General features: G+C 36.8%; 2 protein-coding genes across 6 annotated transcripts in view; both read left to right on the top strand.

Moving 5' to 3' along the window:
* Positions 1 to 997: 997 nt before the first annotated feature.
* On the top strand, positions 998 to 10,748 carry LOC121436484 (HAUS augmin-like complex subunit 3). 3 transcript variants are annotated; one of them, XM_041636433.1, is made up of 5 exons: positions 998 to 1,221; positions 2,305 to 3,355; positions 4,458 to 4,897; positions 7,168 to 7,396; positions 9,697 to 10,748. In XM_041636433.1, the coding sequence occupies exons 2-5, from the start codon at positions 2,447 to 2,449 to the stop codon at positions 9,913 to 9,915; spliced, it is 1,797 nt and encodes a 598-aa protein (XP_041492367.1). In that variant the 5' UTR covers positions 998 to 1,221; positions 2,305 to 2,446; the 3' UTR covers positions 9,916 to 10,748. The 3 variants fall into 3 exon arrangements, with proteins under 3 accessions (XP_041492367.1, XP_041492368.1, XP_041492369.1); XM_041636434.1 differs by having other exon boundaries at positions 1,022 to 1,080; XM_041636435.1 differs by having other exon boundaries at positions 1,211 to 1,225.
* Positions 10,749 to 12,438: 1,690 nt separating this feature from the next.
* LOC121436483 (DNA polymerase nu-like) overlaps positions 12,439 to 16,605 on the top strand; it is a 137,837-nt gene continuing 133,670 nt past the window's right edge. For all 3 annotated transcript variants that reach the window (XM_041636431.1, XM_041636432.1, XM_041636430.1), the window contains exon 1: positions 12,439 to 13,136. In XM_041636431.1, the coding sequence (XP_041492365.1) occupies positions 12,998 to 13,136 (139 nt within the window). In that variant the 5' untranslated portion in view covers positions 12,439 to 12,997. The remainder of the gene's footprint in view (positions 13,137 to 16,605) is intronic.

Below are 16,605 nucleotides of genomic sequence, written 5' to 3'. Positions count from 1 at the left end.
CTGATATAAAGGCATGCATGCATGCAAACAGAGCACTCATAACATTATTCAAATAAATAAATAAATAACTCTTAACACATAAGTTGGGGGGGGGCAATGCAGAAAGAATTCTACCTAGTAACAGCTAGCCTAGAACTTTGATAAACCACCTCATTTGTGACCGGAGGAGGGGAGTACTGTTTTCTAATGATCAAAGCTTACACCTTGCAAATGTATATGTCATCTTACAAGAGATTGGTAAATTGCAAATGCAGTTTGTTTGGTAAAAAAACGAACAAATGCCGTCCCATACAAACACGTTGTTACCAATGCCAAAGGGCAGTTTTCTGGGATCATAAACCATCAGGCTTGCTTCACTTAGCCGTATTTCAGCTTCCTGCCTTCCATCGAACGACTGTGGCTATCCTAGCAGCCTCAGAATGTCTGTACTTTCGAGTTGAATGCATTCCTTCCACAGCACTCCAAACTTACGTGCTTTCCAGTTTGACATTTTGAAGATGGGATCGTGGAGGAAGTCAGCTAGGCCTTGGGAGTTAAGAACTTTTGCTAAACAACTACTGTAAAAGAATCTATAGCCAATAATCCTGCACAGCAAGAGATCTGTTGCTAGCACCCCGTTAGGTCACCGTGCCGCGGGGAGGGATCTTTCGGCCTCAGGCTTCTGATTCCTAGAGGTGTCGACGATTAAGAGCTATCCTTAGCCTAGGAGGCCTAACTGAACGAGAGAAGCCTGGCTCGCTGTGCAGCGCTCAGCCCAAAGAACCCCAAACATCAACTCCAGGGCGGGGCGGGGAGAGGGCGGAGTCTTCAGCGAGGAAACCGCTCCGCTTGAGCCTAACGGGAAAGGTCGGCGGGCTGGGGGCGGAGTTAATGGGCAGGAGAGCCAATCAGCGGGCTCTTGGCTCCATGCAGGTAAGGGGTGGGGCAGGTCAGCTGTTCTTCCTCAGCCTCTCCGCGATACCACGCCTGCGCAGATATTACCGCTGTTGCTATCTGCGCATGCTCGTCCCGGCACTCCCGTGAGGCACTGCGACGCGCGCGGTTGGAGGTCGCTGACAGCGCCCGCTGGAGTAGCCGGAGGTGAGGGGTTCCGGTTCGGCGTTGGCGGGGCCGCCGCTACCCTCCTGCAGCCAGCTTGAGGAGCGGGTAGCCGATAGAGGTGCTCGGGAGGCTGAGGCTTCGTGCCGGGGCTGAGGCTGCGTGGCCAGTCATCCGGCTGGGGTTGGTAAATTGTTTTTTTTTTCCCGAGTGCTGCGGATAAAACCCAAGGCCTCAATCATACTAGGCAAGCGTTAAACCCAAAATATGTCCCTATCCTTTATGCATCTTTTTGTTTGCTTGTTTTGCTTTTCGAGTCAGGGTTTCTCAGTGTAACAGCCCTACCTGCCCTGGAACTAGCTTTTTTTTTTTTTTTTTTTTTTTTTACTTTTGGTTTTTTAAGACAGGGTTTCTCTGTGTAAGAGTCTTTTTTTTTCTTTTCTTTTTTTATTATTATTGAGAAAAGGAAGAAAAAAAAAAACAAGTTTCCACCTCCTCCCAGCCTCCCATTTCAAATGGAACTAGCTCTTATAGACCAGGCTGGCCTAGAACTCACAGAGATCCTCCGGCCTCTGCCTCCCTAGTGCTCGGATTAAAGGCGTGCGCCACCACTGCCCGGCCCTTTATGCATCTTTTAAAAACAGCAATTCTGTGGTTTTGTGGGTGTGTTTTATTAGGGATCCTAAGTGCCGGAACTGGTTACTCCAGAAACAAAAACTAACCCAGAGATTTTGCTATCAGAGTGTCAAATGTATCGAGATTTTTACAGCCTGCCATTGCCACTGACCTTCGTTTGCTGAAGTCTTGGATCGTTGTGCGCTGGATGAAAATAATACTTTTTGCTTAATGATTGGCTACTTTGAAACTTGTCAGTTTGCCCTGGTTTTCTCTGCATTAGGCTGGTTATGTCTGGAGATTGAGTCGTTTGAACCCGATGAATGCTGATTGATGTAAATATTCAGTTGATCTTTTAAAAAGTGGCATATTTCTATTTCTAAACTAGAAACGACGGGGAAACAACTATTATTTTACAAAATATAGTGCATTTTAAATAATTTCGTCATTGGAAAAATAAGATTTTTATTGTTATATTTTCACTAATTGGGTTTTCATTACTGTTGCAGTGTGTTTTGTTGTTTTCATCAGATAACGAACTTGCATCTGCCTTTCATTTAAATAGTTTCCTGATGGCATCTGATGAAATGATCTGTATTTAAAGTGCATTTGACTTATTTGTACTCTAACACTTGTTTTTTTCCCCTCTAGGAAAGGACACTATAGATTGTATTTCCCCCCTTCTTCCATGGACTTAGTGTAAACATGTTTTTTTCTGTTTGAACTTAGTTCTTAAAGACAGTTCCCATAGATTCATATCAAATATAAGAAACAGGGGTAGGGTAGTTAAACCATGAGTTGTGGAAAGGAGTTTGTGGAAACATTGGAAAAAATTGGTTATCCTAAAGCTGATACTCTTAACGGAGAAGATTTTGACTGGCTGTTTGAGGCTGGTGAAGATCAGTCATTTCTGAAATGGTTTTGTGGAAATGTTAATGAACAGAATGTGTTGTCTGAAAAAGAATTGGAAGCTTTCAGCATTCTTCAAAGATCAGGCAAGCCCATCCTAGAAGGAACGGCATTGGATGAAGTTCTTAGAACCTGTAAAACTTTTGATTTGAAGACACCTACACTGGATGACAAAGAGATACAGAAATTAGAAGATGAGGTTCAAATGCTGCAGAAATTATATAACTTAAAAATTCAGCGACGGAATAAATACCAGTTAATGGCTTCTGAAACTAGTTACAAATCTCTGGCATTAAATGCTAAACAAGAGGAAGCTACTAAGAAGCTAAAACAAAGTCAAGGATTCCTAGATGCTGTGAACACTAAACTCAGTAATGAACTTCAGGTTCTTACTGATGAAGTTAATAATTTGATGATATTCTTCAGAAATTCTAATTTAGGTCAAGGGACAAATCCAATGGTATTTTTATCTCAACTTTCCTTGGAAAAATATATAAGCCAAGAGGAGCAAAGCACAGCAGCCTTAACCTTATATACCAAAAAACAGTTCTTTCAGGGTATACATGAAGTAGTTGAAACTTCAAATGAAGAAAATTTTCAACTCTTAGACATACAAACACCATCTATTTGTGAAAATGAAGAAATCCTTGGGGAGAGACAACTGGAGATGGCTAGGCTGCAGATAGCATACATCTGTGCCCAACAACAGATCTTATACCTGAAAGCAAGTAATTTGAGCATGAAGTCAAGTATAAAATGGGCAGAAGAGAATCTTCATAGCCTAACCAATGAGGTAAATATAAGAAATAAGATTGAATTTGTATTGTAATTGTTAGAAACATAAGGTTTAATATTGCTACTACTTTAGAAAGGGGAAATTTAATTTAATTTTATGTTTTCTCAGTACTTATTTACAGTGTGTATTTCATACAAAAATATTATTAATCGTATTACCAGAACTTAGTAATATATTGCCAGAATTTAGTAATTTTATCTTCAGTCATACTACCTGGTTAATTCTGAACAAAAATGCCTTAATTTGCACTATGAACTTGAAATTTGTGTCATTTCAAAAATAGACTAAACTGGGGTTTCCTTTTATGATATATGTCAAAGAGACTACTTGCTTAGCCGGGCGGTGGTGGCGCACGCCTTTAATCCCAGCACTCGGGAGGCAGAGGCAGGCGGATCTCTATGAGTTCGAGGCCAGCCTGGTCTACAAGAGCTAGTTCCAAGACAGGAACCAAAAGCTATGGAGAAACCCTGTCTCGAAAAATCAAAAAAAAAAAAAAAGAGAGACTACTTGCTTGATTGTGGGTGTTCTGCCTCATTTCTCTGACGAGAAGTCAAAAGTACAGGATTCAGTGGAATGAATTCCTCTTATTGAGAATGTGAAGATATATTACAGTTATTCATCTGTACTCTTTGGAAGCTTGCTTTCCTAATAATCATCAGATAATTGAATAAAAATGTAGGTTTTTCTGAATCGGAATGAATACCTGCATTAAATTAGTTACTGCAAGAGACGAAAATTTGAAATAATAAAAGAATGTGTGCTGTAATCAGCTGATACACTAATACCTATTGAGATAGTTTTAAGAAAAACTAAAATCTTCATTTGCTATCAATGACTAATATGCCGATAAAGTTATGATCAAGATAATAGATCTCCTAGTTAGCTATTACTGCATGCATATTTAATGTGAAAGCACTGAAGTTTTTCTCTTGACTTAGTCCAATATCTTCCCTTTTAAAATTAGTTTTGGATTATACTAATAAGTTACTTTTTATTCAATGAGCATATTATCTGACCACTTAAAACAAAAAAAGTGAAAATAATTTTAAAATAAAAATTTAAACCTACAGTTTAAAATGTTACTGCTTTCTTTTTGTAGGCTGTTGGTAAAGAAAATTTGGATGCTAAAATTTCTAGCTTGAACCGTGAGATTCTAAAACTTGAAGAACAAATCACTCATATGAAAGACAAAATTTTGCCTGCTGTAGTAAAAGAGAACGCCCAGTTATTGAACATGCCGGTTGTAAAGGGAGATTTTGATCTGCAGATTGCTAAACAAGATTGTTATACAGCAAGACAAGAGTTAGTTTTAAATCAGTTGATAAAGCAGAAGGCATCATTTGAGCTTGTACAGTTATCATATGAAATTGAGTTGAGAAGACATTGGGATACATATCGGCAACTTGAAAATTTGGTTCGACAACTTAGTCAAAGAAACGTGGTGCTCTGTCAGCAATTAGCAACGTTAACGGATCCGTCAGCATCTGAGCAGTTAAACTCCAGGACTCCCATCAACACTAAAGATTATTCTACTCATAGGTATGCATATGTCATTGCTTTCTTAATAATTTTTATTTGTGTAAGATACTAGAGAATTTGAACAGAAATTTTTAAAGGTTTAAAAAATTACTTGTACTTAGATTGGCCTTTCTGCTTTTCTTTTATCTTAAACAATTTTGGTTCCCTTTCTGTTCATGTTAGGTCTGAATGTAGCCACTTTAGAGCTGAAGTCAATGAGTTGTAGGAATAAACTAATAAAACATTTACTCCCACTTAGACACCATTATTTACTTTATTTTAGATTTGGGACAGGACATTTGAATACAGCTTTATATCATAGGTTTTGCCGGACACAATACTGACTGTGTTTGGGGAAGGTGGTAATAGAGCGGAAGACTTTATTCCCTGTCTGGTAAGGTAGAGCACTCAAAGTGAAAGCTAGCCTTTCCTGGTTATCTAAATAATTGATGATACCAAGATACTGAAATTAAAAGACTAAAGAATACAGACTTCAAAAGTCTGTATTCTGTAAGGTGTAGTGACTCATATCTGTAATCCTAGTACCTAACAGGCTGGTGTAGAAAGATAGTACGTTTGAAGCCATCGTGGACTGTAGAAAATGAATGTTCAGCAAACACCTGTGTTTTAAATCCTGTGTAGTGATGGGATTATACCTTAATTTTAACTTTTTGGAAGCTGGGACAAGAGAATCTTGAATTTGAGGTCAGCTTGGGCTACATAGCAAGAATTCTAGGGCAGCCTGAGTTGCACAATGAGACTTTGTATTTTAAAGAAAGAAAGGATTGGCAGGGAGACAGCTAGGGAGATAGTTCAGTCACTGAAGTACTTGTGTACAAACTTAACCTGAATTTGATCCCAGAAATTACATAAAAAAGCCAGTTGCAGTGGCACACTCCTGTCATCTCTACACTGGAGAGGTAGAGGAGAAAGTGCTTGCTGGCCAGCCAGTTTCACTGAATAAGTGAACTCAGGTTTGTGAGAGACTTTGGTAAAAAAATGAGACAGAGTATTTGAGGAAGAGTCCCAACATCAACCCCTGGCCTCCCTGTGCACATGTACAAACACACAAACACATAATTTGTATCCTATTCTTCATTTTTCTGCAGGATTAGAATAATATACATTAAATCATTTTGTTTATTAGTAAAATGAATGACTTAGGGTTGCCTCATTGTTTTAATTTTAGGGTTTGCCATCAACATCATAGTCCGTGTAAACGTGCTAGTGTGTAATTGTGTGGTTATATTCTCCAGACTGTAATTGGCAACTTTGGATTTCAACCACCTTTATAGTCTGTTAAGATTTGGGTGTGTGAAGGGAGGAAGCTACATGTTGGTATATGTATAAGTAAAAGATATAATGTCTTTTTATAAGGCAGGTGTGACATGTTGCTTTAGATTTTTCTTTTGTCTTACTTATAGGCTGATGGATTTTTCTGCCGTTAAGTGAAATGGTCTTATTAATTATCAGGGTTTTTTTGGTTTTGTTTTGTTTTTGTTTTTGTTTGTTTTGTTTTTCAAGATAGGGTTTTTCTGTGTAGCTTTTTGGAACCTGTCCCGGAACTTGCTCTGTAGACCAGTCTGGCCTTGAACTCACAAAGATCCACACACCTCTGCCTCCCAATTTAATACCAGTGGTGGTACCACCACTGCCCAGCAATTATCAGGATTTTTACCAAACAAAATACTGAACAAATTAAAGTAGGAAGTTTGTTGTTAATGGCTATTTATATAGCTCTTAATTGTTTACCTTTTACAATATTTACGTTTTTAGTTTTTCTCTTTTAATCCCACCACAATCTTGTCCAATAGGCATTTGTTGGTCATTTTTGCTGCTGCTATGTCATAGATGTATTCTATAAAAGAAATGTTTTCTTGGGATGGATCACTGAAGCTTGCTTTGAAGTAAACTAATAAAAGTGAAGTTTGTGTCTAAAATAGGAAAGATGGAGAAACTGGAAATTTAGATATTTCTTTTAAAGAATTATTTATCTTTTTGAGATAGTATCTTGCTGGCCTTGAATTTGCTCTGTAACCTTGAGCCTATGATGCACCTACCTTAGCTTCCTGAGTGCTGGGATGGCAGGGTTGTATCATATGCTCAAATTCAGGTATTTCTCTTCTGAAATAGTATTATATTTGTGATGTTTCAGTTGATCAATATTAGAAACACACAAATTACTACTTTTCAGTTGTTACTTAGCTATCATTATCCATGACCCAATATGGTAGGTTATAATTTTGAAAACTGCTAACATGAACATTTTTCTCTTTAATTTTATATTTTAGGCTTTATCAACTTTTAGATGGAGACAATAAGAAAAAAGAATTGTTTATAACCCATGAACGCTTGGAAGAAGTGGCTGAGAAATTGAAACAAGATCTTTCTCAAATACAAGATCAATTGGCAGTATCTACTCAAGAACAGTTTTTCTTTCTGTCCAAACTGAATAATGATGTGGACATGCTTTGTGATGCTTTGTATCACGGAGGGAACCAGCTATTGCTCTGTGATCAGGTGAGTGTTTACCTAAGAAGTTTAAAATGCTGTTAAAAATATGCTTATTGTAAAGGGCCAGAGAGCTAGCTCTTGTAAGAGGACCCATGTTTCATTCCTAGCACCCACATGGTGGCTCACAACCATCTGTAACTCTGGTAATGGGAGTTCTGACATCCTTGGCTTTTGTGGGTATCAGGCACACATGTGGTATACATATACACATGCAAGCAAAAATACTCATTCAAATAAAAAAAAAATCATTAAAAATGTTCTGCCAGGCAGTGGTGGCACATGCCTTTAATCCCAGCACTCGGTAGGCAGAGACAGGCAGATCTCTGTGAGTTTGAGGTCAGCCTGGTTCACAGAGCAAGTGCCAGGACAGGCTCCAAAGCTACACAGAAAAACCCTGTCTTGAAAAACCAAAATAAGTAAGTAAGTAAATGAATGAATAAAATAATTAAATAAATGAATAAATAAAATAATGTTCCTTATAAAAGAAAATAAATGCTTTTATTTAGAGTACAGAGTCTTGTTGTATAGCCTATGCCGGTCTCCAACTCACAATCTCCCAGGTTCTAGGATTATAGGCATATGCCACCATACAAAACCTTATGGTTTTTTTGTAACTACTAATACGTATTCAGGTAATTTTGAATGTTGTGTACATAATTTGAAAGTAAAGTTTTCAGCCACTATAAAAATGATATGATTTTGTATTAGGGAAGAAAACTTGTTATTTCAGCAAAGAGAGGATTGCTCGTCTGTTTTAAAATCTCTTTGTGTACTTATTGGTACATGCTTCTTCTAATGGAATTCCCCAACTTTTTTGTTTTAAACATGTTTCCCAGTGACTGGTCTTTTAGATGTTAGTAGACATTTTTTCAGCATATTCTTTTTTTTTTAAATTTTTTTTTAATTTTTATTTTTTATTGAGAAAAGGAAAAAAAAGTATCCGCCTCCTCCCAGCCTCCCATTTCCCTCCCCCTCCTCCCACCCTTCTCCCGCTCCCCCAAACTCCTCTCCCCCTCCCTCTCCAGTCCATAGAGCAGTCAGGGTTCCCTGCCCTGTGGAAAGTTCAAGGTCTGTCCCCCTCCGTCCATGTCTAGGAAGGTGAACATCCAAACTGGCTAGGCTCCCACAAAGCCAGAACATGAAGTAGGGTCAAAACCCCGTGCCATTGTCAGCATATTCTTTTTTAAAATCGCATTTATTTGTGTGTTATGTGAGAGTGTCATGATGCACAGGTGGAAATCGGGACCATTTATAGTAATTGGTTCTCTTCTTTCTACCATATCTTTCCAAGGATTGAACTATGGTTGTCAGGCTTGGCTGTAGATGTCATTGTCTACTGAAGTGCCTCTCTAGTCCATCACTGTGTTACTCTTGAGTATATTTTAAAGGGGAAAAAATAAGCCAGTTAAACTGAGTAGAATATTTATAAAGCCTCATGGTTAATTCCTAATTGCTCTGAATTGTTCTGTGATTCATAATTGACACATTTTTCTACATCAAGAATATTAAGGAAAACTGTTTGGTTCCAAACAGAATCTCACCACATAGCCCTTGTTGGACTAGAACTTGCTACATAGACATGTAACAGTCTTTACTTTGCCTCCAAGTGGTGGGCTTACAGGTCTGTGTACTAGGCCATCAGAAACCACCACATAATGGCCTCCATGATAAAATGCATCTTTGTTTCAGAATGTTATGATCTGAAAAAAACTGTGTATCCCAGTTTGGCCTCAAATTTAGAGCAATCCAGCCTTCCTTTCCTACTGTTGGTATTGTAAACATGAGCACCATCCATGCCCAGCCTGTTAAGTGTTGTTTTTTTTTTCTTTTTAAATTTTTTATTACATTTATTTATTTTTGTGTGTGAAGGCTCACACACCTGTCGATCAGAGGACAATTGGGAGTCTACTCTTTACTTCAAACGTGGATTTGGGGGATCAAACTTGGGTCATCAGGCTTGATAACAAGTGCCTTTGTCCACTGAGCCATCTGTTCAGCCCTCTTTTTGTTTTTCTCTAGTTCTTTGTTTAAAGATAGGATCTCACTATGTAGGCCTGGCTGGTTTGGAATTAACTGTGCAGATCAGGCTATCCTAGAACTAAGAGATCGTCCTGCCTCTGTCTCCCAGGTGTTTATATTAAGAGTCTGTGTCATCACTCCAGCCTAACAGGGCTTTTTATTGTGATTATGAGAAGTTTTTCATTTAATAGAATTTCCTTTTAAATTTTAGAATTTCCTTTTAAATTTCTAGTTGGTGTTAGTGATAAAGTTCTTGAAATAAAGGGTTTTTTTTCTCCCCTTTTCAGGAGTTAATGGAACATGTTCATCGAGTTGAATCTAAGTTGAATAAACTAAATCATCTCCTTACGGATATTCTTGCTGATGTGAAGACAAAAAGAAAACTTTTGGCAACTAATAAATTGCATCAAGTGGAAAGAGAATTATATGTATATTTTTTCAAAGATGCAGACTATCTAAAAGATGTTGTGGAAAATTTAGAAAACCAGTCAAAGATTAAGACCTGATCTTAAAGACTGAAGATTTCTAAAACTGAATCTTTACTATGCCTGCTGTGTTTTAATTTTTAACTATTAGGATGCTATTTCTAATAAACACTACTAATTTTTCTTTTGACATTTACTTAGTGTGTGGGGAGGGATGGGTATATGTGCAGTCGTGTACAGTAATTAGTGTGTACCATGTCGCATGTGTGGAGGTGAGAGCGTCTTGCAGGAGTTGTGTTACTCTTCTACCACAAGAGCTCTGGGAATGGAAATCAGGTCGTCAGTCTTGGTAGCAGAGATTAACCCACGTCATCAGCCTCAGTGCTACTAGGGTTATAAATTTAAGATCAACAGAACATTTTATTTGAATAGATTCAATGTCAAGTTGAACTTCCCTAATATGAAAATTTTAAATACTCCAAAATTTGAACCTGTATTTTTAAGCAACTGGAATGTTTCTCAAATGAAAAATTCTACATCTGATCTTTCATGGCTTGTCAGTCATAAAATACATACACTAAGTTATAAAGCTACCTTCAGTCTTAGTTGTATAAAATTTTGTCTGAAATATGAATGAATTTCACATTTTGACTTCATTTCTATCTCTAAAATTTATAATTGTATACAAAAATTAAAATATCTGAAGCACTTTAGTTCCACTCATTTAAGTTAAGGGATGTTCAGTTTGTGACATTGGTTTTGAGGTTGTATAAACATTGACTGGCTGACCAGACTGGACTTGAACTCACATCAGGCATACTACCAAGTACTTCTCATCACTGTTTGCTTGGTGCCACTTTATCTTGTCAAATTTTTACTTGCAGGAAAAAAACATGGTATACAAATGTTTTAAGTATAACTAAATTTCCTTAAATTGGCATTTTCTGCTGTTGGGTATTTCAAAATTTTGTAGAATTTGGGGTTTTGTTTTTTAAGGTTTCTGTTATCTGAGGTCAACTGTGATCTGAAAATAATTTTAAAAAATGACAGGAGTAAAGTTTTTTTTTCAGAAGTAAAGTTTTAAGTTGTATGTCATGGACTCTGAAACCTCCCACCTAGGATGTGTTCTACCTTTGTTTAGTGTATGTATGCTACATACTTGACCTTTTTTAGCAGGTACATAGATTTCCATACTATGTGTAGTTTCATTGCGGTTTGGAATTTTATCCTTTGTCGGTAAAGTAATATTATTGTATATTCAATAGCCAAGTCTTGTGTTTGACTAAAGTAAAATTCTGCTGAAGTATTTTCCCCTAATTTTCTGTTGTAATTTTTGGAAGTTTAAATGTGTCTGCTTGTATCACAAATTTTGAGCATTTCTGTTTTAGGGGCTGGGTTCTGGTGGCTGTACTAGAGCTTTAACCACTGTGATTATAGCATAAATAATGAAATTTGAAATATAAGTTTCAAAATTATATACAAATGGTTGCTTAAAGGATTTATGATATATATTTAAATCACTTAGAAAATGTTGGACAATTATTTAAGATTTGAAGTGGCTTTTTAGTTGGATTTTTTTCTTTTTATAGATTCATTTTGTTTTGTTTTTAAGGTAAGGTCTTAAATCTTTTCGCCTATATTGGTCTTCAGTTTATGATCCTGACTTGACTGTGCTGGGATTATGAGTGTATACCACCGCACGAAATTTCCTATCGGTTATTTTATCAAAAGCTCCCAAAGAGTTCATTTTATGATATGTCTGTGTCAAATAATAAATATTTTAAGTTCAGCTATAGGAAATACCTCTAAGAATATTCTTTACCTTTGTTTTATGGTTCACATAGTTTTATGGATATTTTCAGGATATAACTATAGATAGAAAGTGGCCATGCACTGTATTTTTACAATCTATCAAGCAAATGCATTTCTGTCAGTTATTGTATCATGTTACATAAATTTATTTTTGTTAGGTGAGCCTAATATAGTTAAAAAAAACATTAAATTTTATCATAAGATTTAACTGTAAGGCCAGTCTGACTCTTAATACCAGCACTTGGGAGGCAGAGGCAGGTGGATCTCTGAGTTCAAGGCCAGCCTGGTCTACAAATAAAATTCTAGGACAGCCAGAGCTGTTAAACAGAAACCCTGTCTCAAAAACAAAACAACCCCTCCCAAAACAATTTAACTGTCAGCTGTTCATTTTAATGTCCAGAGATAAGGCGTTTAAATTCTTCTTTTCTCAAATAATGTGGGAAACGGTTAACTGCTTTCCCGGTGGGTGCCAGATAATTTAGCTAGGAAGCAGATAATTAATCTGTACCACCCACTAAACCTTCACCTACTCAGCCGGTGGACCAATAGAGACTTGTCAGTCCCAAAGTGGCAGGTTATTTGTCTACCTTGATGACCGAGGTCAGGTTTAATTACCGTATTGCAGAGTTATATGCTTGAAAATAGCAGCCAGCTTTCAGAACTGAGGAGGAGTTAAACTGCTTACCTCATAGTTGGTTAATTAGAAATTATTTTTATATGTTTATTTCTCTTTTTTTAAAATATTTTATTTATTATATATACAATAGTCTCTCTGTGTGTATGCCTGCAGGCCAGAAGGGGGCACTAGACCTCTTTACAGATGGTTGTGAGCCACCATGTGGTTGCCGGGAATTGAACTCAGGACCTTTGGAAGAGCAGGCAATGCTCTTAACCACTGAGCCATCTCTCCAGCCTGTATATGTTTGTTTCTCAAAGGAGCCTCTGGTTGGTTTTGATTTGATTTGTAGCGCTGGGAAGCAAGACTAGGGTTTATACATACCAAGCAAGAGGGAACTGAGATTGGTATGTAAAATGAAAAAAGATAGTTTGTTTTCTTTTAAAAAAAAATAAAAATAAAACAGCTTTAAAAATATTTGAGACTGGGTCTTACTAATCTGCCCAGCTGTCCTCGAACTTGCTCTGTAGCCTAGGCAGGCTTGAACTATGTCTTCCTGCCTCAGCTTCCTAATTCAGTTTTACCAACAGGCCTCACTTCTTTCTCCATCCTATTTGTGTTAGATAATCGAAACCTGTTTCCTGTAGTTATTAATACCTTTTAAATGAAAATATATGTAATCCTTTTAAAGTCTTAAAATTAATATATGGGTACTTATCTTGTATTTAGGACTTTATGAAAATGGAAAATTATGAGGCATGTGTAGGTTTTGATCTCTGTGAGACACCCCTCTCTACTCTTGCTCAGAAGATTATGTGTGCTATGCGTTCAGGTGATTTCATGGATTCTAAGAATGAGGGAGAGAGTACAAAGAGTAAGTAATTTTATGAGTCTTATTGTCTTAAATGTTACTTATTTTAAAAGCTTAAGACTTAAAAGTGAAATGAATGTAATAAAATTATTCCCTAGAACTTTATATTTTGTAGGGAATTTCTATTGCCTACAAAAGAAGTGGTTTCCAATACCCTCCCTTCCCCATTCTTTGTGACTAAATTGCTTACTAAATTCAAACTCCTTTAACCCCTTTGCTTTAATACAGCACTCTTCCTTGTTCCGGGTACTTTAGTATCTTCAAAGGAGATGAAATCTTTCCTAATGTCTCTTGGATTATTGAATTTGTAAATTACTTGCTTTTATATATGGCCACAAGAGAAGTGTTTCTGTCATGTGCTGCCATACAATATATAAATTCTGGGTATTAGAGAAGAATGGGTTTGTGTATGTGGTTTATGATGTATGGCATGCTAACAAAAAGCTGTGGCATAAACTCTCAGGCACAGGTATATCTGAAAGTTTTGTAACATTAGGGTTTTTTAACTAGCAAAGCCAGTAATTTGTTTTATTTCTTTTTTTCTAAAAACTAAGTTGTAAGTCATATTAAATTAGGATATTGAGATAAAATCATTGAGAGTATTTCCAAGTATTAACAGAAATGCTGTCTATAAACACAATTTCTTAGTTACAAGATACTAGCACTTGGGGCTTGAGAGATGGCTCAGTGGGAAAAAACAGGCTTGAGCAGCTGAGTTTGAGTCTGTTGTATTTAGGTAAAGAAGTCAGAGGTAAGGCTATTTGTGTCTAATAACAACATTGGAGGTAGAAGAAGCAGGTAGATCTTGGGAATTCACTGGTCACCCAGCCTAGATGAACATTAGTATTTAAATTGCTATAATCTTGTCTTTTTCAAAATCTTCTCCTTGCTCGAAGGTCACACCACTATCCTGACTTTTATCACAACTGCTTCCTAATGAAAGCGTTTTATATTGCTTCAAGGACCTTTTTGTCAGGGATTACTTATCTATCCCATAGGAATCCAGACTTCCTTTCTGAGTTACAGAGGTGTGTGCATGGCTCAGGTTCATTGCATCAGGTCCTATCAAGATAGTGAGTACCCCTTCTAAGGCATACTTGAAGATGGCCAACTTGCTTCCCATTTGGAACTCAAGATCATTTCTCTTCAGTTCTAGACTAAATAACAGTATTATGGGGTGGGGATGAAATAATATGTCAGAAGGACCTTGGGCATGTAAGTGCTTAATGAAACAACAGCTCTCTCACTGAGACCTTTATCTCAGAACAGGAAAGAACTAAGCTTACACTTTGTCCATTAAGCCATTGTATTAACTCTTGTGCCTTTAGCTTAGGGTTTTGTGGTGTTTTTTTTTTTTTTTACCTTAACTTACCTTTATATTCAGAATTGAGTTCATCTATAAATGTTTTGCCTTATATTGTTCAGTAATATTGTTAAAAGTGTTTGGCAATTACTGGGGTCAAAGGAGTTTTTAAGATTTTTAGCTGATTAGATGCTATGCCATCTTGAGATTAAGCATGTTTTAATCAGTATATGTTTATTTTATCTTTATTTTCATAGAAAAACATTCCACACATTTATTAGAACTTTTAAGCTGGAGTTTAGAGATGTATTTTGTATTTAAAATATTTTTATAAAAATGAATTTATAAAAGCTTGATTCTCTAAAGGTATTTGGGGAATACATTCACATTTAGTATGAAGCTTATCTTTATTCCCACTATCTAGTAGAAATATTTAGCAATTTCAGTAACAGAATGAAAAACTAAAAGGCAGAATAGATCTATGATTATATTTCTTCTAATTAGGAGTAAATGAGTAAACATTTTTATGTGTACCAAATAAATATAAAAATCCTTATTACTTCAAATCATTTACACAGCCTTGCAAGGTCTTAGATTTTAGTTCCCAAGGCCACTGCCCTCTGCCTCATGGATATTTTTGAGGTAGCCTCTAATTTTTTTCAAGACAGACTTTGGGGTCTGTCCTGGAACTAGCTCTTGGCTGGCCTCCAACTCACAGAGATCTGCCTGCCTCTGCCTCTCAAGTACTGGGATTAAAGGCCTGTGCCACCACTGCCTGGCTCCAATTGCTTTTTATTTTCAGTTTATTGCCACTTTGGTTGTTTGTGTCATGGCTTCAGGTTATTCTTTGTCCTTGCTCTCTGGAAAGTTTGTCCCTAGGATATTTTCATGTAATCCTATGTAATATCTACCTCCCGTCTGCCCTTTATATTATATTCTACTACTCACTATTTTCCAACACTTTGTTGTCCCAGTCAGATTTAAGTATGACTCCTGACAATGTGACACTTTTCTCATCCATTCCCTGTTGACCTTTCTTCACAGCTGTTAGTGTGTTAGTGCCTGTTTCCTGTATGGACATAGATGCAAATTCTCCCAATAAAGTATTTGAAAACTGAGTTTAGTACCACCTTAAAAACATCTTACAACATGATCAAGTTAGCTAGTTGTTTGTTTGGTTTTGTTTATGGTTTTTTTAGGACAGGGTTCCATTTCTTTGTGTAGCTCTGACTGTCCTGGAACTCACGCTGTAGACCAGGCTGGCTTCGAAATCAGAGATCCGTCTGCCTTTCTTCCTAAGTGTTAGGATTAAAGGTGTGAACCACTATTGCTGGCACTCAAATTAGTTTTATTCCAAAGATGTAAGCATTATTCAAAATAAGCAAATCAGCAAATTAGCTTAGTACACAAATAGAATCAGGGACAGAAATCACATGATCACCTCAACAGATACATATATTTGACAAAGTTCAACCCTTTCATGGCAAGTGTCCTGAAGTGACTATGTCTAGAAAGACCATACCTTACCATAGTAAGAGAGAGAGCATCGGGTAACAGCATTTCCCTCCAAGTTTGACCACATAAGTTCAGCCCCCAGGATATACCCAGTCAAAAGAGAGAACTCATGAAAGTTGTCTCCTGACTACACATGCACACAAAAAAGAATAAATGTAATTTAAAACTAAGGGTTAGGAAGATGGGTCCATGGTTAAAGTACTTACCATACACGTGTGAGGACTAGAGTTCAGATCCCTGGAATTCATGTAAATTCCTTGGAATGATGTGTGTGCACATGCACATCTGGGTCCACTTAAAATTCTAGCCTCAGAAAGTAAAGATGGGATTCCTTACTAGTTAGTAAGACTAGCATTATAAGTGAACTCAGTTTGATTGAGAGGTCCTGCCTCAATGAATAAGGTAGAAGAGTGATGGAAGATGATTCCTTACATCAACTTTGGATCTCTACATGCATGTGCACCCATGTGTTCTTGCATCCACTCAAATGTGTGCCTACATGTGCAAACTTGTGTACACACACTTGCATATCACACACGGAAATGGAAAATAATAAAAAATTTAAAAGTAAAAACTATATACAGAAAACATCACAAATACTATATTAATGGCGAAAAATTGAAAGCATTCCCTGTAATTCAAGAACAGGAAATC

This window comes from Microtus oregoni, unplaced genomic scaffold (assembly GCF_018167655.1).
Source record: "Microtus oregoni isolate MIOR12 unplaced genomic scaffold, Mior012 000049F_ref0000343, whole genome shotgun sequence".
In the NCBI taxonomy this organism is placed as follows: domain Eukaryota; kingdom Metazoa; phylum Chordata; class Mammalia; order Rodentia; family Cricetidae; genus Microtus; species Microtus oregoni.
This window is presented reverse-complemented; position numbering and strand designations above follow the sequence as displayed.